This window comes from Catharus ustulatus, chromosome 6 (genome assembly GCF_009819885.2).
Source record: "Catharus ustulatus isolate bCatUst1 chromosome 6, bCatUst1.pri.v2, whole genome shotgun sequence".
NCBI classification, from domain to species: Eukaryota; Metazoa; Chordata; class Aves; order Passeriformes; family Turdidae; genus Catharus; species Catharus ustulatus.
The window spans coordinates 59,825,724-59,852,011 of record NC_046226.1 but is presented as its reverse complement, the minus strand read 5'-3'; the positions used below and the strand labels follow the sequence as shown (position 1 = coordinate 59,852,011).

At 39.9% G+C, this 26,288-nt stretch overlaps 1 protein-coding gene across 1 annotated transcript in view; it reads left to right on the top strand.

Annotated features, from left to right (window-relative positions):
- Positions 1 to 255: 255 nt before the first annotated feature.
- Positions 256 to 26,288, top strand: part of PPFIBP2 (PPFIA binding protein 2) — an 86,143-nt gene continuing 60,110 nt past the window's right edge. The window contains 2 exon segments of the mRNA XM_033063621.2: positions 256 to 631; positions 17,511 to 17,608. Coding sequence (XP_032919512.1) covers positions 17,545 to 17,608 — 64 coding nt within the window. The 5' untranslated portion in view covers positions 256 to 631; positions 17,511 to 17,544.

Sequence of the window (26,288 nt, the reverse complement as noted above, 5' to 3'; positions counted from 1 at the left end):
GTGCTTTAAGTAGAGAAACACCTGATTTTAGCTTTTTTTCTCAGTCATTACTATCTACGATGGAAAATACATGGAAAAACCTCCCGGAAAATAAAAATAAAAATAAATAAATAAATAAAGTTATGAAAACAGCACAGTTTTTTTCCCAGCAATAGCGATGGGGGGAAATGCAGAGGATTCCCTGAGCGCAGGAATTCCCTGGAGCACCTGCCCGCACGGGGGGGCCGGAGCGCCGGGCGCCGTCATTGAGGGGCGGCACCGGGAACGGGAACGGCACCGGGAACGGGAACGGCACCGGGAACCGGCAACGGGAATAGGAACAGCACCCGGGATCGGGGACAGGACCGGGAATAGGAGCAGGACCCGGAATAGGAACAGGAGCTGGGGCCGGGCTGCGGCGCTCGGAGCGCTCGGAGCGCTGCGCGGTCCCGGCGCTGCGGAGCGCGATCGGGAGGAGGATCGGGATCAGGAGGAGGATCGGGATCAGGAGGAGGGTCAGGATCATCAGGAGGATCATCAAGGGGAGGATCAGGATCATCAGGTCCAGCTCAGCGCTGTTCCAGGCGCTGTGACTCCATCCCGCTCCATCCCGCCGGCCGCGGCTCCTCCAAGGGAAATGTTTATTCTGGCGGTGAGAAAAGCTCCCAAACTCCAGCTGGGCTGGGGGGTGGGTGGGTAAATGAAGCGCTTGGTTTGCCCTAGGGCAGGGGGTGCATTCAGGGATGACACCCAGCTGCAGCCCCACTCTCCCCTTCCTCCCCTCCCCTGGCTTTTTAGAGCTTTTTATTAATTAGCTATTAAAAAAAGCGCCATGAAGGTTGTTTAAAACAGGGGTAAAGCAGCTGGAAATGAAGCTGGCTGTTCGAGCAGTGCAGGGATAAGGGGATGCCAGGTGATCCCCAATCCCATGGATGACAAAAAAACCTCCTCCTAACATCAGCAAGAAGGACAAGGACCCCCCTCCTTGGTGCACATCCCTTGCTCAGAAGAAGATGCAGAATGTGATTTTGGCAGGTCAGCAGCTGCGGGTCCGGCTGTGCCTGGGTGTGTGCTTTGGAAGGTTTGCATGTGCCACATATTTTGTATTTCCACGGCTAAAAACGTGATTGGTAATCTCAGGTTTTTGATTTTAGGGTTGTGGGAGGAGGGGAACCAATGAGGGGCACTTTTCTAGGGTTGTTTTGTTGTTTTTCTAAAAGGGAAATATGTGAACAAGTGCATGAAGAACTTCATTCTGAAACTTGTATGGAAATGGGGAAAGAGGAGGTGGGAGAGCAAAGAAGGAAGAATTACACTTTCCATGTTTATTTATCGACTTTGCCTTTGTTCCTGATTTTTACTTGCATCTGCTGTATGAACTTGTTTCAAAGCTAATGAATCTTTATGCTTCTCTCCATCTTTCTAATGGGGAAACACTTGGAGTAAGACTCTGTATACCAGAAAAGTGAAAGGTCAGACTGGGACAAACATAAGCAAATATGGGGTGTTGTTTTTGAAGTGATATGGGCTTTCCATCCACTTGCTCATGATTCCAGTAGAGAACAATTGTAAATGCCTCTTGAACCTGAAGGAAACCCATAATTTATAATGTATAAAATAATTTCAAGTAAGAAGCCTTAAGCTGAGGGCTAACCCAAGATTGGTCTCACCACTGGCTGCTGAAGTTTTTATTCTGCTGTAGAGACTCATAACTTGCCTGTAACTCTTTTGAACTAATGCTAGCATCACTTTTGGAAACTTAAACACTTTATTTACCTAAGCCAGGTAGTAATCAAGTGTCTTGACAAAATATAGAGCAGCTTATCTGTCACACATCTGGGACTCTGCCCTATGGGAAGCCCAGATTAAAGGGAGGGGGCAGAAACTGGCTGATCTGTGTGCCTGGAACGTGGTAGGAGCTGGGCTGGGAGCATTGCTCCCTGATCCCAGGTTCCCTGGCTGCTTTCATCTCCCTCCCCAGGAAGCAGAGGAATCAGGGGGATGGTGGCAGAGGGCACTGCTGCCATCCTGATTTCACTCCCATGCACAAGGGGATAAGCAGGAAGGAGGTAGGGAAAGAATATAAGATATAAGAGCTGTCTTCCCCTCACTCATCCTGTATCTGATCTCTCTTCTTGTTTCTCCACGTGGTACCAGCAGTGTGGAAAAGTGATCTGGGTGGGTGGGTGTAAGCAAAGGGAGAATGTTTGGTGTGGGCACTGACCACAGAAATGGTTTTGGGCTCTTAAATCCATCCTCCCATTTTACTGTTGTGCTTGTTACTCTGAGTTGGGGTTTCTCCAGAGGCAGCAAAATGTGATTCTCTGTAGCAAAGAGTGTTTGGATAGAGGATGGGAAGAGAACAGATAGACAAGAGTAGAGTGGAACCTTAAAAATCACCTTCCCTCAACACACTGGTAGTGCCAGCAAGCAGGCAGGGAAGGCACAGGGACAATGTCCCATTCCACAAGATGAGGAAATGAAGCAGAACAAGAGACAGCAGCCACCTCTTTGCTATTCCATGTGCAGCTCTGCTTCCGGCCCTCATCTGCCCAACTTGTCTCCTGTTTGCCTCTTTCTGGTCTCCTCTAAACAAACAAACAAACTCCCACAAAACCCACAAGGCACTCATCCCCAGACACTGCTGTCAGTTTTGTTGGGCTGCTCAGAGGCAGAGCAGGAGTTCAGCTCATTTTCCCTACAGCTAAGGATATGTCTGAGCTCAGGCAGCCCTGACCTGGTAAAATTAGCAAAGGACTGTGCTCACACAGGTAAAGCAGGGCCTCCATGGGCTCTGCTTATTAGCCAAAAATCCTCCTTCCTCCTGCTCCCTTCCCCAGAAAAGACATTTAGAGCAATAGGGTGAATCCTGCTCCTTGCTTTACAGGTCTGTAATGGGATGGTTTAGATTGCCAAAGCAGAGAATGATGAATAAGGAAATGTGATTTATGGTAATGATCACTCAGTAAAGGTGCTGTACAAAGAAAGGCTTTTCTATCTTTTCCAACAGTGCAGAAAAGGACATTGTTTAGGACAGTCAGAAGTCACTTTTCCATCAGAGAAGTGGCATCATTCCAGTCTCTGGAGATGCTTATCATTCCTGATTGCCATCTCATCCCGGAGATCACTTCAATCTCTTTAGACACAACCTTGGAAATCTCCTAAGCTGCTGGAGAGGATTTATCAGCAGTGGGTGTCCCTCCAGGGACCCTTACCAGAGCTCTGTGGGTGTGTATGAAATAACTTTGCTTCAGTCAACATCATGAGAACTGGAAAGTTTGAGCAGCACATTAAGTTCTTTAAATTTTCCCCAGTTTGATTTTTGTCTGTTCAGGGCTCTCAAACTCAGCTGCTGCTTTGAAACTGAGGAAACTGAGAGTCCCACCTTTGCTCAGGCTGTTCTTTAACCTTGTCTAAGCACCAGCTCTCAGGTGATGCCTTTGGTAACCCTTGAATTTCTTCCTGTCACACCTTTACAACATTTTAGTTCTTCTTTTACACAGGTGCACACTAAGCAACAAAATAAAGCTGGTTTTTTTTTTTTCCTTGTAGCTAGATGCTTCTGCCTGTATATTCTAGTGTGACATTTTTATTTCAAGCCTCTCTGACCTTGTAACATTGCAGTTACCTCTCGTTTCCCTCTTCACCTGTTTATTTGCTATAAAACCATTTCTCAACAGCTCACTTTGCTCTTGTCTGGCAATTCATTGATGCAGAGAACAAAGCAGTTCAATTACAAGGATAATTTCTTTCTGAAATAAACATAAAAAGTGAATCCTGATGGCACTGTTGCCAGTCTAGGTCAATTTGTGTTTATAATGTGCATCTGCCAAGTTCCAGTGTGGTGGTTTAAAGGACTTTAAGCACAACCTGGATTTTAAACTCTAATTTGATAACCTGTAAAGCAAGATTTTTATGGCTGTTGTGTGGGTTACTAGGATTTCTGTAAAACCTGTGACTGAACCCTGCTGAGGGAAAGAGCTGAATATTTTCAAACTAATCAAAATAGAAAATTTGGTATCTTCAAATGCCTAAGACAGGGCATTATTTCTCTCTCAGATCACCAACAAACAAATGGGGAACCATTAGTGGTTTTCTCAACTCTGTGTATGCAATGTATAAAATACACTTTGTTTCTCTGTTTAGTCAAATTTTCCAGGTTAAATCTGAAGTAACTGAGGATAAAAGTTGAAGATTGAATACAGCTTAAAATAGAACAGTTTATAGAGGGGTAAAGATAAGAAACCTGATGTGACCAGATGGGATGTGCCATTCAAGGAATCCTAAATAATGGCTCTGACTTGCAAAAAGTTGCCAGTATGAGCTGGTGATTGTATGGGAAGCCTTTGGCATATCACCCAAGGAAATAATTGATGGTGGTTTCCTGAAGCAGATGTGAGCTTGGAGAGAAGAGATCAGCTGATTCTCCTTCAACAAAACCTTGCATTGGTTTGGAGGGGTGAAATCACCCTGAAGGCTCAAAGTCAAGGAAAAGACAGGTCCAGAGGATGCCTCTGTTAAAATCTTGCTCATCCCATGCTGACTGGGAGCACTGTTTGCATTAAAGCAACATCAAGTGTGTGAATATTCATAGGGAATGATTCACTTGCTGCTCAGGTCTCGCTGCTCTTCAAGATCAGCAGATTGTGTGCAGTTCTAGTCATTAGTGGAGATAAATCTAAGCTGTTGCATTCTAATCTGCATTTCCAGCACTTACAGTATGGGAACTCCTGTTTTACCTCACCCTCTTCTGAAAACAAGTCTGGTTGGTCTCTGCATTCAGAGCTGGGGTTGTCTCCTTTCTTCTGTATGCACTGCTCATACCAAAGAAAAAAGAAGTTTTATTTCCAATTTGCCCCATTTTCAACCCAAACTTTATTTCAGAACTCTTATCTGGACAGGGGAAGGTATTTGCCACTGTTTTGAATGTAGTGAATCATATTTTTATTCCTCTGCAGTGCAGATGGCAGCATCTGCTTTAATAAAGCATAATCAGAACATCTTATTCTAAGGGCATTGCAGTAAGATTTATGAGTGTGTTTCTGGGATGAGCATAAACTAATGAACATAATCCAGTCAGCTCCCAAACAGAAGAATTCTGATGTTTCACTCCAGACAAAAAAAAAAAATAAAAATCTCTAGCAGATAACCTGTTTTATGTGGATAGGTAGGAAACAAGCACAAGCCACTTATGAAAGTAAGATATGGATTTTTTTTGTATTTAAGGATATTCTCTTAAAGAGTGTGTTCACTACATCTGAAGAAAAGAAAAATTAGTGAGGTCCATATTTTCTTTTCCTGAAGTATTCTTCTGTAAATAAAATAAAAGTATGTGTGCAGCAAATAGAAGTAGACATCCAAAGTATTTTAATATTAGTACAGATTATATTAAACCAGGCATTATAAATGATTTGTTAAATATTTCTTGGCTTAAAACGTTCTTCAATTTAGAAAACCGAATGCATGCAAAGTAGAAATTTTACATGAAACTGTAAAGTGCAGTTTTCAGTTTGCTCTGGCAGACTTGGCATGAATGAAAAGAAAATCCTGTTGGAACCTTTGTCACAAAAAGAAAGGCAAGTTGTCCCAACAAGGTTCTGTACAAGAAGAAGGTCTATCCTGGCCTGTTTTGCAGAGCACAGTGCTGCTGTCTTGTGAAAAATACTGAATTACCCTCAGTAGTCACTCACCCATACCATGCCCAGTGTGTGCAACATTTCATAATAATCGTAAATCAGGCTAAGGATTAGTGAACTGTTTCAAGAACTGAGGTCCAAATCTGTTTTGCCTTGATTGCCTTCTCCATTTTCATTAGGACACTTGGTAGCATCTTCAGTTTCCTCTGCAGATTGTGAAGTGCAGCTGGTTCTCATTTAACTGGCAAAAGAAAGATTTTAGAAAACTGTTTTTTATTTTTTTTTTTATTGGTTGGTTGGTTTTTTTTTTTCTTTTTTAGCATGGGGAGAGGAGTTTGTGTTCAGGGGAAATGGTTGGTTACAAGAGGAATTCATACTCTCAAATTTAGCAGGGATCCACTGGCCATTTGGAGTTTTTATTTAATCAAAGCTTCTGATTATCCAGGACTAATTGCAAATGGGAGTAGCAGCTGCTCACTTCCTCTGGAAACCCAGATTTGGGTACTTAGAAGAAGAGCTCCCAAATGAGTAGAGCTGATAAAAGTGCCATGCTAGGCAGAATGCCCAGAATGTTCTTAAATATAATTTCTCTGTAAATGTGCTCTATTTGCTTTTCTTAACTAATAAGTAAACAGAACTGCTACATTTCATGTCTTGAAGCAAAACTGCCCCTTCTCAATAAGCACTAACAGAGGGGAAAAAAATTCTTCATGAAAGAACTGTATTTTAGTGTTTGCCAACGTGACCATATTCTTCTTTTCAAACAGGAACAGACAGGATCTATATTATTTTGGAATTAATGGAACTGTCTTGAATATTTCTACTTGGAGGTTTGAAAACAACTGAAACAAAGGGGACTAAATCTCTCTTATATAACAGCAAATTAAATTTTCCTTGCAAATTTAATAGAAGAGTACAAAGATGCCACAATTACTGACATGGAAGCAGACTTTGATCCATTTTCTGGACAATTAAATAAACTGAAGGAACTGATAGTGAATTCTGATTCCCTTTTCTCTCCTGAAATAGAAGCAAAAGATAATGTTATCTAACAGATGGCCATGGCAATACTTTATTCTTTTGTCTAGATTTGATTTTGATTTTTCATGCAAGTGGTCCCAAATGCAAGACACTTCTGAGAAACTTTTCATGCAGGTGAATCAGCTGGTAGCTGTTAGGGATTAAAGGACTTTGCAAGTCATTAGCCTGAAATAATTTCATTTTGTGGCTGTATTAATAAACAAGCATTGTTATCAAGCATTAAAATACAAGATTAAGTTATTACCTCAGGAAACCCCATAGGTGTATTCACACACCAAATACGAGTAGCAGGGTTTTCAAATAGTTCTAAAAAGCTGCTCTGAGTCTTAACATGGAATACTCTGTGTAAATGTGTAAAACCCTGGGGTCAGTATGCTCCAGGTGTCATTCCTGCTTTTGAAAGTGCATTTTATGACTTCTGCCCTCTAAAGTAATGTAAGAATTCTTTTTCCAGTTTTCTGCTATGTCAGTACAAAGGTATTTAGTGCATTTATTTCAGAGGCAGTAAAATTTGACTAACTTAATGGCAATATATTGTTTTGGCTACAGTTATAGTCTAGAATTTTTAATTTTTCTATTTATTTCAACCATATGGAAGAGTTTTTCTTGGGGCTGAAAGTAACATGTAGTAGAATTTTAACTACAGGGGTTTGTTTTTTTTTTAATTTGGCTAATCCTTTTGTGTCATTGTTCATGTTCAAGCAGTTAAATACTTATCAAAATCTGGAAAGGAATCCAGAGCAATCCTGTGTATGTTCATAATAACTTGTGGGTTTTTCATGCCCTAAAAATAAGAGGAATTCAGAGAACAAAAGGGATCTTCTAAATACACCCCAGTGATGAAATATGCTGACAGCATCCTGACCTTTAGCTGTAAATATGTTCATAAAACCCAGAAGAGCTCTGAGTTTATGAACAGATCCATTCCTAAGTTCAGGTCTTGCATTCAGGTGATTTGCAAAACTTCCAAAAGCTTTCAGAAATCAGTGTTTTAGCAAATCTGTGAGCCCAAATGACTGAACTGGAATATGGAAACTTTAAAGTTTTACTGAGCCATTAGTCTCCACCTGGAAATGACACATACAGTAATTTCACGATTATAAGCCGCACCATTTAGACTAAAATTTCGGTCCAAACCCAAAGTGCGGCTTATAATCAGTTGTGGCCTATATATGGACAAAGAACAAAAAGTTGCTGTTTTAGTTTGGAGGACAGGTGTCTGCTGAGAAAGGCAGGAACTTCTCTTTGAAATGGAGAATGTAAACCCCCTCCCTCCAAATTATTATAATTTTGAAATCAAGGGGCTTTCAGGCAAAGATATGGGAATTAGGAATAACAGTTCTTTTCTAGGGAAATTAAATTAGAAATACAGTAGTACAAAGAAACAAACTGCAAACCCTGACAAAGTCAGAGTACAACCTGACACCCCATCAGGCAGGGTGTTGGCAGCAGTCCCATTAAATGGTGGCTGCATCCTCCTGCAGTGACAGATGTGGCTCAGTTGGAGCAGTGCTCCTGTACAAGGTGCAGTTTCCCTCTGGAGGTCCAGTGGTGATGTGGAGAAATCCGGTTTTCCTCTGGAGTCCAGTGGAGAAAGGGGCTCCCTTAGTGTCCCCAAACCTCTGTTTTTATCTTGGTAAGAAATGTTGGGCTCTTCCCCCTGGCTGGAGCAACTCCCAATGGGATGCAGTAATTTTATCAGTGCCACAGTGGGACTCAATGGCCATGAGCAGAAAATGACTGGCTGGAGGAAGGATGGGTTGTGAACAGATAAAGAACAATGCCCTGCCTGGTTTCAATGGATGGCCCATTAGCAGAATATCTCCAATGGAGATAAGGATCACTGCCCCCACCCTCAACAGATGGTGATAGAATAGATACCTTTTATCACACCCTGTATTGTAACATGCGGCTTATAATCAGGTGCGGCTTATAATCGTGAAATTACTGTACCTTTTTTTAAAATTAAAAAAAAAATGGTTTTCCCACATATTCAGAATTGGATATGCAATTACCTTTTTTTAAAATTATCATCTTATGACTTTACTTGTTTTACTTGTGGTGATAGTCAGACCTTGAGTGCACTTCTCACAGTTGATGCTGAAAGGTGCAATATATGGCAGGAGAATTTTGGGATCTCTTCTGTATCCTGTGCCATAGGAGCATCCACTTTGTGGAAGCAGCACAGTGTTTTCCTCAGATATTCAAAATTGGATATACAATTACCTTGTTTTTTAATTATCATCTTATTATTGCTTAACTTGTTTTACTTGTGGTGATAGAGGCAAAGTAGCAGTGCACAGAGATGGGTGTGAAATACAAGAGCTGAGCAACTGAGTGAGTTTTCAGTGGATCCCTGAGGAGCCTTCCCTAGGTAAATATGTGTTTCTGTGAGCAAATACAGCTCCCCCATCACACAGGTCACTGGGGAGGCCTCTGTGTCTTGTCACATTCATTGTGGGCTGCTCTGCTTCCCTCTAAAGTCAGCTTCTGATGTCAGTGCATGCCTAACCTGTCTCTAGGCATCTTGCTATTCACTTTCCTCCTAGGATTCCCTGCAAAAACAAGGATAAAGGGTTCTTCTTGCCACCTGTAATAATGTTTCTTCAGCTGGGGGATGTTTTATGTTTCTCTCACCTCTGTGAATCTTAAAAGTATTAAACACTGCTCTTGGATGTCTTCTGTCTGTCTGGCAGCACTGCCTGCCTGTATAATGCCTTTTTTGTTCAAAATCAGAAAATCATGTTACTCCATTAAGTATGGATAGGAATATGATAGGAGGCTGGGATTTAAAACCCAGCTGTGGGCACAGGGTTTGATACAGATAATTCCTTAGTGTTGGCCAGTTCTGCAAGGAGTAAGAATTCCCTCATTCTGAGCAATGGAGGAGCAAAACCAACAAAAGATGTCACTTCCAATGAAGGTTTTACTTGCCATGAAGAATTCTTGCCTCTTGGTTAGGATGTCCAGGTGCTGGAATGATGAGTTACTTGTCCACAGAATTGTCTTGTCAAAGTTTAGGGCTTGACACGATCAGTGATCTCAGACTTAGGGGGAATTTAACAAAGCTTGAGGAGAAGGATGGACCACTGAGAGTGGGCCCAAAAAACCACAGAATTTTCAGGCCACAGGGACTTTGGGCAGAATTCCCAAGATAAGGAGGAAAGCCAACTCGACAGCTAGTGCAACTCTGCTCTGTGTGTGGGTTGGTCTCTGCACACCAGGTGAAATAATCTATTTGGGTACCTGCTCTTGAGGCAGAAAAAGAGTAAAAACATGAATATAGCTTGTTTCCCCAAAGATATTATCATTAATCTTCAGGAAGCAATCTGTATAGGAATATTTTGTTTGTAAGCACAGGCATTAAACTGGCACAGCTGTTAAAATTTATATTTTTGTAGCTATGCTGAGTAATGTGGAATATGGTGCTTTTCACAATGACCCAATTGCTCTTCCCACTTTAGCACTGTTAATCCAAGTGGATTCAATTTTGTTGAATTTGCTGGTTCCAGCAGAAGTATGTTTTTTTTTTTCTTTGTTTCCCACAGACACTTTCCTCAAAATAGCTACTGAAGCTTCAATTTATACAGAAGTGCTTGATACTGTCAGTTCCTGTTAGTATGAATTCAGCATATTTGTACCCACAGATGCAGGTTGGGTAATATTCAATATTCAGCCTTTATTTATAAATTACTGCACAGAATGTTTCAAAGGGGGGAAAAACACTCACATGAAGATGAAGTTTGCAAAGTCAAAAAGTTGACTTTTTAGTACACATTTTCAGCCTTTACATCTAAAGGTGAGTTTAGACTTCACAAGAGCCTCAGTGTCACATTTGTAAAGCTGAGGGAAATTCAGGACAGAGCTTCATAATCAGAGTAACCCAAGAGTAGTTTTGTAATAATAAATATTCATAAGAAATATTTCTCTTCGTTGTGGCTGTGTTGAACTGTTCCTCTGTGCAGTCCAACTCAGGTTTTTTACCTTGGATATCTTTTGGATGAGAATTGCCTCTATGGGTTGCAGGGAATCAGTTTTCTAGGAATGCCCTTTGTTCTGAGGTTGTGCTGCAGAAAAACCCGTCTTGGGTCCCTCAGCATCATCCCCTGGTGCCAGTTCCTTCACTATTCCAGAGTCTGCCCATCCTAAGGAGCATTTAGTGCTCTCCACTCTTCCAAACCTCCAGAGTGAGCTGGTTCTGTAAAGATTCCTGCCTTTTATTCTGCATGGGAGCATCCACTCCTTCACCTGTGTCATCATGTAATTCTCTAGAGGCATTTTTCTAAAAATCAGAAATGCAAAACTTCTGAAAATCTGAATTGCATGGGCTGCACCAGCTCTGCCAGCTGCCTGTGTCTGCTCTCTGTTGGTTTTTACAATGATGCTCTTTGTACATCAAGGATCTGGAGAAATGGAGATTTGAAAATTGGACCTCCATGCATTTCTTTGAGATACAAGATCTGGCCCTGTGTTAGCACTGTTTAGTTTGCCTAAATTTTCAGTTTTACAGAGGAGAGCATTGAAAATTTTGCTTGTCATATCTACCTAACCTCTCCCCACTGCTGCCAAGGGTTTGTCCTCTGCTTCACTCTGGGGCAGAGTTAATTTGGGCATGAATTCTGTGTTCACTTGTATCATAACTCCTCACCTTTCAATTTACCAGAGCATGAATTTGCTTTCAGGACATGGGCAAGGTGTGGCCTGAGCAGTTTCCCAGGCTCTGGAGCTGGGTTTAAGTAACTTCAAAGATCTCACTGAAGTGTTGACCTTCATGGAAGAAAATTCAGAGCTGTGACCTTGAGGCCAGTGAGATTGGAAGGAAAATTAAAAAAAAAAACCCCAGAGTTTATTTTAAATGTTTAAATTTTGAGGATCTAGCTTTTCTTAGTTGTAAAACTCTCTGAACTAGATGTGAACTGCAATACCAAATCTGACTTTTGTATGTGTTTATTTTAAGAGGAGAAATGTTCATATTTTGGCTCAGAAACTTTCCTCTCGTGCATTTTATCAGGTAGGGCTTTGTTCTGCTGAAGTTTCTATCCAAACTATTTATTCATTGTGTTGCTTTCTTTTTGTTAAATTTTAACTAGCTAACAACTGGAACAAGTTAGGTGACAGAGAAGTGAACTAAAATAATTACATTAATTTTTATTAAAACTAAAATAATTTTTGGACTTAATACAGTAACAACTAATGCAATTTTGGTTTTAAGATTTGCAAAGTCAGAAGCTGTAACACTTTTATACTGTGTGTAACATAGAAAACTTTAAATATCTGATAACAATATGAAATCAAAAGGTGAAGGGCTTTTTTTTAGCTCTTCTGGACAAGGTTTAAAGCAGCACTGAGGAATGAAGGGCTTCCTGCAGCTGCTGGAAGTGTTGGAGAGGAGCTGAGCAGAGCTCCCAGTGCACATGCCATTCTGTCAGCGTCAGCTTTTATCAGGGGGGTGAGACTTTGTGCAAACATGAGTCAGGAAATTTGGTTCTGGGACCAGTAGGAACTGTAACTCAATATCCACCAGGCCTGTGGGGGAGTTGTTATGAGGTTCTGTTCCCCCCAAAATTGAAATTCAGACTTCTATTAGCAAAATTAATGCCTTTATTTTTCAATAGAGATGTTTGGCTTTGACTTTGCCGCTTCATAATGCAGCAAGTTTAACTGTGCTCTGTTCCATTCATGTTTTAAATCAAATTATTTAGTATACCGTGTTTAAAAGCTTCACTGCTTTATGCTTTTTATGCTCTGACTCATCACAAATCTGGTGGTTTTACAGTGCCAAGGTGCTGTGCTTCACTCAAGGATATCTCCTCACATAATGACCCCCAGCAACAGGTTCAACAGAGACCTGAGCAGTTCTGTCACCTGCCTGGGGTAATTTGCTATCAGGTCTTTGTTCAGCTTTGGCTGACCTGTATTTCTCTTTAGAGCTGCCCATCCTGCCTTAGTGTGGGCACTTTCCAGCTGAAAATCAATTTTTTTTTCATTCGTATTCTAGCTATTCTTTAAAAACCCTTTGAAATAGTCTTGGTTTTACTAATTACAGAATGAGTAATCAATGAAAAAGTGGTTTTTTACTTTTCTCCTAGCCCAGTGAAGGGGAAATAGAGCAAGTACTGTCTGTATGAAGAAATAAATGAGATTTAAGCAGCGTTCTAGTGACCATCAGAAATAATTCTGTCCCCTGAATTGTTTGTTAGTTAGGACTAAGGATTATCTTAGAGAGCCACAGCAGGTTCTAGGGGCCAGGATCCAACATGAATTTATAGTTTTTGTGACTGATGGTGCTGGAGGGATGGATCAGTGGCTGTGCTCCTGTTTGGATGCTGCACAGAGTGTGGCTGGGGGGAAAAGAAAGGGGGAAAAGAGAGAGGGTGGAATTTGGGCACATTTCTGCATTCCAGGGCTGGAGTCACCAGGAGGGAAAGCTTGGAGGACTGCTGGGGTTTATCCAAGGCACTCGGTATTTCACTGTGCCATTAAGAACAAAGCAATGCTCAGATGTGAGTATTTAAACAGTTTACAAACATGTATTTATCCATCCCAGGAAAACAAAAAAAAAAAAGGTGGTGGTACTTAATTATAACTTCTAAATGTAAGAGGAATTCATAAGCCACAAAGATCTGGATTTCTGGAGTTTCTGTCAAAAGCCCTTGTAATTGATAAAGTTTGCAGCCTCATCATTATGATCAACCTTGGGAAAGCGTCTGAGTTGCCTAAATCCACATTGTTCATATTCTTACCTCTGGGTGGCTGCTGGTTCAAGCCAGCCATGAAAGATTCAAATTTAATTAAGACTTTTCATCATTCTGAAGGACACCTTGCTCACAGTGAGTATGTCTGCTAAATATTACGTTCCTTTTGGGCACAGCAAGTTGTAGTTTTGCATAGAGGATGTAGGTTAAGAAATTTGCAATGGATATTGTCTCTGAGCACTAAAGTTCTACCAGAGATTTTTCATTTTATTTGAAATGCAAATCTCAGATTAGATGGATTTACAGTGTAAAACTAGCTTAGCAAAATAAATTTCAGGAATTCAGACCAGTTTGCTTTGTCTGCACTTCCTGGAAGATCTCATCACTTAGGCAATTATAACAAACAGGGTTGCAATATCTCTGTGGGCTGGGCTCTAAATTAGTATAAGCATGTGGCTTAGAAAGGATGGTGATAATTTAGACTTATGTCTGCTTAACAGTAAAACTTTGGCTATTAATAGCAAGGAATTTTTACTGATCAGGCAGAAAAGTAAATTCTTGTCCTCCTAGAGACCTGAAAAGGTGAGTAGCCTGGTTCTTCTATTTTGCTGGCATATGAATTCATCTAATAAATCCTAAAGGTTAGAATTTGCTTATACTGAAGCTTTTAATGTGAGAGGTAGATTTTGTTCATTCCTTAACAAAGCTGAAGAAACTTGGGGTTTTTTTTAGAATAGGTGTATATATTTACATAAGTAAATAAGTCATGGTGTTCTTCATCTGTTGATGCCATTCAGGAATGAAAACTGTAAAAAATACTTGTAATTAAAATACCAGCAAACAGAAGGATCCTGTTTGAGGGACTGTTACAAGTGTCTTGTTATTTAATAATAATTTTTAAATATTTTGCCTTTGAAGATATTTCTGTAGAATTAGATCAGAAATGGTAGCTGAAAGCCCAGGAAATGTAAAAAACTCTTTTCATAATACAGCCAAGCTCTAAGAAGGGAGTGTCTGGGAAAGTGAGACTTGCCTGGAGCACAAGCAACAGGTCTGTCTAGAAAAAGATGTCAAGCAAGTAATATCACATTATCTCTCTGGAGCAAAGAACACTGCTTTTATTAATAAATCCTTGTTTGATCAGCAGGTTTTGCTATAGCTTAGTGCAGTTAAGCAGCAAATACAAATAAAACAGGCTGGCTGCGGAGGTGGGCAGGAGAGAGAAAATTTACTCCTGCTGCAGCATTTCAGCAAAACTTTCTGGGTTTTGCCAAGCCTTTGATGGGAGGTTTTTCCATCAGTGAATCTTCAAGTTTGTAATGCAGTGTATCAGCATTTTCTGTGCCTTTGTCACTGCAGATCTTGTCTTTAGAAATTATGAAATGCTGTATCAGATGTTGACAAGAAATGTGGTGCTGCATTTCCTGTTCCAGCAGCTGTGTGCTGCTCCAGCTTCCATCACAAACAAAACCACTCTAAATATAGCTCTGTGCTATATTTAGAGTTTTTCACTCCTTTTCTGCCTTCTTCTGAGCTGTGTTGGAACTCTGGATACTGAGAATTTTAGATTTTCTGTGCTGACAGGCACTGACCCCCAAGAGAACGCTGCTTTTGACCTGAGGCCTTGGAGAAGCTTCCAAAATTGAGTGACACAACTGGGATCACTGGTGTGTGGTTTGCATAGAAGTGTGTGGTATCACTTGGTGGAACACTTAGAATTTGAGGTTTTAGAATATAGTAATATATATGGAGCAAGATGGAGGTTTTAGTGCAGAGGTTTCTTTCTTTTTCACCTTCCTCTTCATGGGTCTGGGTGGTATTTTTGTAATGGGATAGAAAATTCTGCATTGTGGGCCACAGGTATTTGGTTATTGGGTTAAAAGTAAAAATAATTCAGGTGTTAGTTCTGAATTGGACAATTTGGGCTTAAAAGGCCTTGTAGAGAGATACATCTCCATTTTTACCTTGTTAGCTAGAAGTGCTGCAGCACTCACTGCAATACAGATAAGAATTAATAAACATCTGAGTCCAAACACGAAATTCCTTCTCTCAAGCTTTTAATCCCGACTCTGGCAGAGAAAAAAAAAGAAGATTAAAAGGTGATACTGCTGCCCTGATTGCCAGCCCAGCTGTGGCCATGCATTCCTGGTGGCACAGGGAGCCTGGGTGCCCCCCTGGCACCTGTTGGCTGTAGGTGGATTTCCTGACACTGAGGTGTTTATTGCCTGTGCTATGGATGCTTTGAACTAGAGGAAATGCTGCAAGGCAGGAGGATCACTGCAGCTGAGGGATCTTTGGTGGCCTGGGATGTGGCAACAGAAGGTGGAAGTCTCCCAAAAACCAATAAGCAGAAGCAGCAGGATCAGGGAATGTGTCTGGAAAGCTCACCTCTGAAATTCCAAATTTTTATCAGCTGACTTAATGATTTTACAGGTTATTCTGAGCACAATTTTTTATTCCCAGTGCCATTAAATGAAATATTTGGGTGGCATGGGTGGTTAAATTTAGCATTGCTCATACTTAAAAGATTATTTTTGACCAAAAAAAACCCTAAGGACCAAAACCACCCATTCATTTGCATTAATCCTAGCCCTGGGTGACACTAAAGATGGGGCATTCTCACATTGCTCTTCAGATCAATGTGACCTGAAGTTAAATCCTGCCTTACCCACAGTGACAAGCCATAAATGGCAGAGTTCAAACTGGAATGTTGCAGTTTCTGACTCATCCCTGCATCTGTCTCTCTGGATCCTGGGCTTATCCCCATTAACTGGAATCAACATAGGATGCTGATAGCACAGAGATCCTTAATAAATTAGCTTTCTTTGTCCATGTGTCACCAGCACCATGGAGAAAACCCCATGTCTCAGGATTCTTAGTTTCCAAGAAAATAATTTTGCTTTCTTGGTACAAATTTCCATTGTAATATTTGTTTCAATTCAAACCACTTGAATTTTTAGCATGAGTAATGCCATGATAAACACAGATTAGTGGCATTTCAGTAACACAGACCCATTGCCTTTACACTCTTCCCAACCTGATTTACTTAAGGATATTTCAATCCATTATCAATAATGGATAATATTATAATATAATATCCAATAATGTAATTGGATATTGGTATCTTTTGTGATAGCTGCTAGAACTGAACAGTTTTCAAACCACAGCTCTTCCAGCTCGCTGTAAAGGAAGGCTGAATGCCAAAAAAGACTGAATTACAGCCTTCATGGGAAAGAAATGAAAATACTGTGGCCCTTTGTGGGCTCTGAGCTGAGTGTTGGAGCCCTGTGAGCCTCATGCACAGGAGACAGCCCTGTTTCCTCTCTGTGTGGGCACTGCCCTCGTGCTTCAGCCATGAAGGGATGTGCAAAAAGGGATTTATTGCAGAGGGGATTCTTTCACTGGCACTGAAATGGACTGCAGAAATTCTTCTCCCCTTGGAAATGTCATCTGCAACTCAGAGTCCAGCAACACCAACTCACCAGCAGAGACTCTGGAAGGTTTTTCTGTCTTTTTGTTATCCCTAATGTCATGTAGTAACGTGTATTTAATCCTGATTTAAAGCAGCAGCAACTTCAGAGAACTCATACCTGGGACATTTTGGTTACTTGAACAGAAAGAATTGGATTTTCAGGGTCATGGAAGAGTGGTGGAAAGGTTGAATGGGGATGTAGAGAGAGGAGTGAAAACTGTGGAAGAATTGTCTTTACTTTTAAAAGCAGAGTTTCTACAGATTTCTGCTCATAGGCTGGAATGTTTTGCCCCATGTCCTCATTCCTTCATTGAGCCTTAGTCAATCCTCTTTTTTTCCCCATAGAGGAAAAAGCTGAAATGTCCTGAACTTTGAACCTAGAAAATCATTGTTAAGGACCAGGACTATCTCAGACTTCCAGTATTTTAAATTCTTTGCCTTTTTTTTTTTTTTAATTTCCATTTGACTGTTTTAGTAAAATCTCTTCCAAAAAATGAATCATTTATCAAGAACAGGAACAGTTTTGTTCATTTTCTTGTTCCTAGGCTGTATTTGTGCATCACCAGGCTGCATTACTAAGCTGTAGCATGGTTTTGTTTGTGCAGCCTCATGCATAATGTGACATTGAAATAAATTTTGCCATCAGGCTATTCAGTGCAATACATATGGTTTATTCTGTCTTTTCAGCAGAGGGAGTAAAGATCTGAAGAAATCCCAGATCATGGCTTCTGATGCCAGTCACATGCTGGAAGCAGCTTTGGAGCAAATGGATGACATCATTGCAGGTACAACAATGCTTTGTTTTACACCCAGCTATCTTGAGATTTAACCATGTCTGGTTCACTTTTTAATAATTGCTCTCAATTCATCAAGTTCCCTGACATGCAGGTTTCACTAGTAACACTCTGGTTCAATAGCTATGTGGAGAAAATAAAATAAAGGAAGTCAAACAAGCCCTATAATTTCCCTTCAGACAGGTGAATATTGAAGTAAGAGAGATTTACTTTGCTTTAATGCTCTATGGAAACTTAAACACATCCTCAGCCATGTGGTAACATTCTGTATTTCATGGGTTAGTTGTTTATTTCTGTGTGCCTTTAGAAAAAGTTTTCACCAAGTCTTCTGGCCAGCTGGGTGATGTATGACTGCAGCAAACGTACAGATGTAGGAAAATAGGTGTGTTACATAAAACTAGACATAATTTGGTTATGCCTTGGGGTTTGTGCTCACACACTGTTAGCAGGAGCTCCTTAAAGGAGTGTCAGGGTAGGGCCATGAGCTCATTTGTGCACAGTGGGAAAGAATTCACTAAAGCTTTATAAATCTAAGCAGTGACACCCAAGCTGAGCCTCCTTCCCTGGTGATGAAGACAATGACATCAGCCTCTTGCTGCTGCAGCTCTGCTGCTCCTTGATCTTCCTGCTCTTGCAGAAAAGATTTCTGTCCAGAGACTGGTAGGGCTTTAAATGTCACCATCAGGCTAGATCATCAGCCAGGATTTTTAGTTTAAACAATCAGTAGTGTTTAGTTTGTTTGGTTTTTTGCATCCTCATACGAGTCTTCACTTTAGTCCTTTACTTAGGAAAAACTCCATTGTTTGGAAAGGTTGTTTAATTTATTTATTCATTTATATTTTTCCTTTGTAAGAATAGATAAATCTTTTTAAGACTGTTTAAATCTGTTGTCATTCTCCTCTAGCCAATGTTCTGTGTGTTCCAGAATTATTTCTTGAATATTCTGGCATGACTGAAGGACTGAGCAGATCTGCTGGAGTCTATACTTGGATACAGTTATTATCCCGATTTGTCTGAAACTGAGGAACAGAATGATTATTCAAGTTTCATTCCCCCTAATTCAATCCAGTGAGCTTCTGTATGCAATTTGGGCAGGGACTGGAAAACAGGAATGGCCTCTCCTCCTGTATGGTGAGAGAAAAAATAAGGTAGAAAACTCCTTTTAAAGGATGTCTGTAAGACTTTACTGAAACAAACCAGGATTGAATTTCTTCAAATGTGGGAAAAATCATCTGTACAAATGTAACTGCTCTTAAAGTTGACAGATAATAACAAAAAAATCAATTAAGAGCTTGTGCTGTTTCAATTCCCTCTATCCAGATTCTGTGGGCGTCTCCAGGATTCAAAGGTTAAACTTCACGACTGATGAAAATTTAGGTAGCTGATAAAAAAGATGTTTTCTTTTGCACTGAGGCCTGAGGAGAGCCACACGCTTCTCTTGGCCTCAGAAATTTCATCTTCAGGCACAAAATTAGCATTAATCCCATTTTAGAGAAGTCCAGAGATGTGTATCTGCCACTGCTTAACTTTTGAAGCTTAATATAAATGTATATATACACAAACAAAACCACAGCCTCTCTCTGTAATCTGCCCTCACTTCTTTTGTCCACTTGATTATCATTAAAATATTGGACTGTGGCCTCGTCCTTTAGGGGCAAGAACTGGGCATATGCAACTGTCTATTACAAAGTATTAACAGATTAAAACACATAAAAATGTTACAATACAACGGATAATTATAATATATAAAAACATTGCAAATAGAAATAAAAATATTGTGAATAGAAATAGAAATATTGCAAATAGAAATTAAAATATTGCAAATAGAAATTAAAATATTGCAAATAAAAATTAAAATATTGCAAATATATATTACAATTATTTACAGATTTGCTCTGCCCAGTTCCAGAAGCTCCAAGAGGTGACATCTCCCATGCACAATTCTGATGAATCCAAGCAAGAAGTCCCACTGCAGCCTGTGCTCTCTCTCCATGCAGCACAAAACCTATTAGTGCTCAGGCTGCAGGAGGAGAGGCAAGATTAACAAATTGGATTTCAGTGGCCTGATCAAATTGGACAGATAGGTCAGTGCTCCCAAGTCTCTTCTGCCTCAGTGCATCTGCACTGTTGGCCCCCCCTCGCAGCTGGATCAGTTAGGCACGCTGAATGATTAGCCTGATTTGGCTAAAATAGCAAAAGGGGCTAATGTGATTGGCAGTGCACATCCCTTGTCCATTAGCTGGAGTGACTTGCACTCCAAGCAGAGGTTTCCTCCAAAGAAAGCTCCATGTATCACTTCCATCTGCTCATTCTTCATTTGAGGGGCATGACTTTGGCATTGCTCCCCTCTGAGCTTTAACCAAGTCATTGCTTGCCCTTCTATTCAACTTGTACCCATTGATTAAAATGTGTTTCTTTAAGGTTATTTTTCTTTGCAATATGCCATAACAAATTGCTACACTTTTTATTTTACAATTATTTTAGATCAAAATAAACTCTCTGTCATTAATTTGTAAATCCATTATTTCCCTCTGTGATTAGTGACCATTAATTGTGAGGTTTAATCATCACAATACAGTTTGCTGCAGCTACAGGGTGTCTCCAAATTCACCAAGTCACCAGTGTAATTAGTGACTTTCCAGTATTTATGGAATATATATATGGAATATTATGGAAAAATAACCAGAGCTCCTGCAATTATTGCTCACTGGAAAATAATGAGCGAGTTAAATGTGTTATGACATGGCTCTGAACTGATGTTTCAGTGTTAGCACAGGAAGATTAAAGAGTAAATGCAATTAAAAAGTTGGGCAAGGAGTACTCATGTTTGAATTCCCTTCTCCTGAACTGGCAGAATTTTGGTGCTCATTTCATGGTTTTGGAAACCCAACCACTTCCCACAGCCTTGCTGGAAAAGGGATCTCCAGAGGAAATTTTACTTAAGAGATAAACATGCCTTTAGTTCAAGTTTAATTTATTTTCCTTGTGGGATTTACCAGCCAGAATTTGAAGGAGGACCTGGTTGGGGGAATTATTAAATCACCTCCAATAAGTGATGAGAACTTGGATTCCCAACAAAAATAGAATGCTGGCACTCACTCCAACTCCTCTGGCTGGACTTTAGGTTCTGTGGAATAAAGTTTCCACCGATTTCCTTGACAATAAATAGAAAGAAATCACAATATTTCCTAGTGAGCTCATCCTTCACCCCTGAATATGTCATCACAGGGCTCATCCATCCCAAAGCACTTTATCTGGAGAGGATGGACAGCTCTGTTCTGCTCATCAGGGCTCAGATTGTCCAGGGCAGACAGAGAGCACTTCATCCTATTTTTGTGTATGTTGGGGAGCTGCTGGGGGATCTGATTTGAAGTCCATGCAGCTGCAGAAAGCCTAAAAAATAACTTCTATTTCTTCTTTTCAGTTTGCATGCTTCCACCAAGTTTTATATTTTTATCATGTTTCATATGATTTATTTTATTTTATATTAGATCCTATTCAAGTTTGACAATACTTTCAAATCCAAGGTTTGGTTTTTATATTTATATAGCTTTTTATAATTGAAATAGGAGTCTTTATAGAATTTCACTTCAGAGCACTGAGCTGACTGTAGTTAAAATAATGATGAGCAAAACAAAACAATTTAAATACTTAGCAATTTCCCTCATTGTAGATCAGAGTAAGTGGACAACAACAGCTGCAGTGGTTTTCTTGCATTTTCTAAATACATTACAATTATGGTAAAAGGCTTTGCTTCAGTTATGATTGGTGCATTTCCTTTTCATTTCTGTTATTTTTCAATCAATGATTTAGGCTATTTTGTATGAACAAAAGAAATAATATATCTGGAACACTTCTTTATCTTATTTCTGCTATGCATTAAGTAATTAGTGAGCATTTGTGAAGTTACAATATTGTGGCTTTTTTAACCATTAACTACAGTGTGTTTATGCAGAGATCTTATAGCAATAGAGATATGAAAAAGGAGATTACACAGAAAATTACTTGAAATTAGGTTTTTGATAGAGGAATACATAACTTCCTGTCATAACTGTTCCAGAAAATTATGTGGCAAGAATGATGAGGGCTTGGGGGGAAGGGAAAGGTAAAAAGTTGGGTGTGACCTCTAAACATCCAGGATATTAAAAAAGAAATAGAAAAGCTTAACACAATATTTATCGTTTATAATTGGTGGGGTTTTATTTTATAACACTTAAAATTTGTTTAAGGTGCTGACATTAATCTTCAGACACTTCAGAAAAGCTGATTAGTTAACTCCTCAGCTATCAAGAGTTTATAGCAATTAGAAATATTTTAAACACTTAAAAATAGAGTAGTCCATTGTTTTTCTATTTACCCAATTCACCATTTTTCATGTCAGCTCTCTGTGACCTTGCTTTTAATTTTGTTAACAGCTCCTGAAATAAATGTACACATTTGAATAACCATTACAGCCATTTGTTGCTATAACCAGCGATTTATTAAGGCTTTTGCACGTGCTGTAGCCTTTTGGTTAAGCCCTTTTAGAATGTCCAGGTGCATTTTTGGTCTGTGTTTTAAAGCAGTGAACATCAGAGCACCTTGCATGCTGAGCTGTGCATGTGCAGCACTGGCTGCTGATCCTTCCCCAGGGTTTGCAGGGAATTTGGAATTCCCTCCATTTTCAGTGCTTAACCATCCTCACTTTCTCAATCCCAGGGCTCTGAGCATGGGAAGGAGAGGGGAGACTCAACCTTGGTTGCAGGACTGATGGATTCCCTCTTGCCAGGGCAGAGCTGACAGCACTGAGAGCATCTTTCCTATAAATACTTAACTGTCACTTAAAAAATCAGGTGTTTGAAGCTACTTGCTGTAAGGCAAAGTGGTCCTTTGAAGGTCCAACTCAAACTGATTCAGGGATCAGCTTTGTCTTTGACTTCCCTTGCAGGTTCCTGCTGCTCCAGCAAAACAACAAAGTTACAAGTTTTCTTGAAAATGGGAGTTAAAACCAATTCAAAATGGAAAAACACTCAGTTTGAATATGCTGCTTTAAATTCTTTATTTCTGGTAAGAGAGTGGCCAAATCCCCATGGGACTGAAAATCTGAGACACAAAGGTCCTTGTCTAGTTTGGAATTATGTGATCTGTTTTTCAGTACAGGAGTGAGTCACTTGTTTAAGGCCAGTGAACAGAAGAAGTTTGATATCACCAAATTCAAATTCTTGTCTTGTCCACTTCTTGCTTTAAGCTAATGAAATTGATCTGAGAGTATTTTTTTAAATTAAAACAGTGTAATATTAATGCAACAGGCTTTATTTATTTCCTCACAAACTGAATGCTCTTATTACTAACAATAACAGATTTTTTGTGCTAAAAATACTGTTTTACTTTACTGGTTTCACTAGTCCTGAATACACCCCTTTTTATGTGTAATTAAATAGGAAAAAAAAAAAAAGAGAGAAAATTTTTGCAAATATTTTTTATTCTTTAATTAATGGGTTGGTCCTGTTCTTCCTGTGCAATGGAGACTCCCAGCTGAATAATCCATTCTCCTTTTTTCTCACCAGGCTGCTTAGCTTGTGTTTCTGGATAGGAGAGACTTTTTTTTTTGGTGTAGCTGCTTTGTGTAAAGTGCTGCACATCACAGCTCAGCGTCTGGAAGCATGCAGGAAAGCAGCCTGAGTAATCACACCTGTCATTTGCATAAGAAATTATAGACAGTTCTTGGATATTGTCTCAAAGATTCCATGTGTGATTGTGGGCAGAGCTGAGCTGCAAATCCCCAAGCTCTCATCTGAATGTGGTCATTAACCTTCCTAGAGCTTGGAAATTTTTTCCTAGGGCTTCCTGCTAATCCAGCTTAATAGTTCCATTTTCCCCCCTGTAGTTAAAGATGTAAAAGCAGAGATTTGGGGAGAAGTTAATACGAGCTGTGCTTCCAAACACACAGTTTGTGGTGTGTGATGAGGAAGGGCTGGGTGAGCTCCCTCCTCGCCCATTCTGCAGGAGGTGAGCAGCCAGGAGGCTCCCGTGTGTCCTGTCCTCACTGCTGCTTTACATAAAGTCACATTTTCAAGGCTGTCTCCACGAGAAAAGGAAAGCTGGGCTTCAAAGAAAAATTGCACTTTGTAGTCTTGAAGGAGAGAGGAAGAACTTGGACAATCTATATGCTCACTGGGTAAAAATTCAGGTAATAATTCAGGTAAAAATGTGTTCTCTAGCAGTGTAATGACTGGAAGGCCAGAGGAAATGCATGTTTATAACTTTATACTAACCACTGTTGGTCAGGTGTCAGACATCCTTACCCAGCATAAATGCAGTTTTTTGTGCTTACTGTGGTGTTTTTGTTGGTTTTTTCCTGGTTTCTGATCTATAGGAGCCAGCAGTCTTAGGAAAATCTCTTTTTAACCACTGATGGTTGAGCTGTGCATTACCTGGAGGGATTTTTTTTTTTTTGAGAGTGAAAAAATTGGGATGAAAAGGATCAGAAGTTAAGATGCAAGGGAAAGTGAGAGATCAGACACAATATTTACTGATGGAAGCTGTGTGCTGGATGAATGCATCCTCCACAGGAGGAGAGGGGATTTTATAGCTGGCCTTTCTTTTTATGGCTCTTCCTTTACTTGTGCTTAGTAACTTATTTTTGCAGGCTACTGGCAGTGCTGTTTTGTGAATAGGTTATGTATTTGCCCAAAAGGAATGTTTCTTTGAAGCCACTCTGCTAACTGCAAGGGACTCGGAGAGAAAAATGCGCTTGCACAGTGAGGGTGTAAGAAATGTGTAACTTAAAAGTTGTTTTGCTTGTTTTAGTACTTATTTTATTTTTCCTGCCTGCATATAATGTGCAGCTGCCTTTAACCTCCTCCACTCACTGTTTGGGGAGGCCAGGAGTGAGCTACTTGGAATGTCTTGGTTCCAGCACTTTTTCTTTCTTTTTTTTTTTTTTTTTTCTTTCTTTCCTGCTCTTCTAAAGTGAACATTCAAGATGAGTAATGGTGTTCCAGGAAACCATGGTGTTGGGTATTGGATAAACATCATGACAAAAGATTCCCCCTGTGTCCTGTCCACCCCTGGAAAAAGAAGTGAGGTGCAGGAGGACTGTGACTTGCTCAAGAAAAAAAAAAAAAGTACTTTTGCAAGAGTTCATTTTGCCTGAGTATTGTAAAAATTCTGAGTTTTGAACTGCATTCTCCCCCCCTTCAGTTATCTGTAGTAAAGCTGTGCACATATAAAGAGCTGTTAATGGTAGAGAGTGCTGGTAACAAATAATGCTGTGTGGCTCATCTCTTTATTTCCATTAATCTGCAAGAACATCCAGATTCTTGCTAAAACTTCATGTACTTTGCAGCACAATGGTGTCAAGGCTTAAAGCAATGCAAAGAAATAGAATTATTTATAAATTTTTAGAATTATTCACTCCTCCACAGCTCTGTTTTCTAGGGTGTGTTCCTGGTGAGCAGTGCAATCCTACTTAACATGCAACTAGAGGGAAAGCAAATAAGAGAAGCAAAGCCTGGGGTTCACTTGAATTTTAGCAGTAAATCAGGAAGTTTTCTGAATTGAAATGCTGACTTGGGCTCTGCATTTCTGTACCTAGTGCAAAATGTGTTGTTTGCTGCACTCCAGGGAGTTCTCATTTCCCCCTTGCAACCAGGAGAATAAAAGGTGCCCCATTAGCAACCCACAGCAAAGCAGCTTTAAGGAAATCTAGAATTTTGCAGCTTTATCCTTTAGAGAATTAGTTTCTTAAAGGTCCATGTGTATGTTTGCCTGGTATTTTGGTGGAGGCAAATCAAATAAAGGCATAATGAAATGTGTGAATATCACCAACACTGAATTTTCCTGCATAACCTGGGACTGTTTTCTGTGGCAGGCAGGAGTGTTGTAGCCATGATAATGCAAGGATTGAGGCAAGAGGTGACACAGTGAGTCACCTGGGCTGGTGATACTGTCCTGGAGAAGTGCCAGTGCTAACTAAAGGATATTAATATTTCAAAAGTGGTACATTTGATGTAGGTGGATATTCTATATAAACTATCTACCTAGTGCCATTAACTGAGCAGTTGTTATAAATTATATTTAGCTTGGCTTTTTTTTCACACCTGAAGTATTTGTTGCAGGCCTGTAAGTTTATGTGGTTTTGTTTGGTGTTTCCCTCTTGTCTGTAAGTAAAGAATATTCATAAAAATAACATGAAAAAAAAAATCAACAGCAGAATTCTCCTTTTGGTTTTTCCCATTCCATAAATACCTTAAATTGCCAGTTCACTGAAGTGGTAGCCAGCAGAGCTGATTATGAAAAAGCTTTGAATCGTGATTTTCTAGAGTGAAAAAAAGAAAAAAAGAAAACTGTGGCATGGAGCTTCCCAAAAAGAGTGAGAAATGGCACAATAACCAAGGAATCAATAAGAAGTCAGTGTCATGTATCAGTTTTGTGAGTGCACCTCAGAATTAAGGAATAAACCACTGGCTGAATGAAAAAGGTGTCATTGGTCATATGGAAATCTGGAAATCTGTTATTTTTAGTTTGATGGTTTAATATTAATCTGCATTAGGAGATAAATAAACAGAACCAAGCTGTCCTGAGCAGCTGAGGGCATAGAAATACACAAGAAAATATAATTTAGTGGCCAGAGAACACAAGTCCTGCAAAGCAGCCAGCTGATCCTGCCCTGCAGAGGAAGTAATTCAGG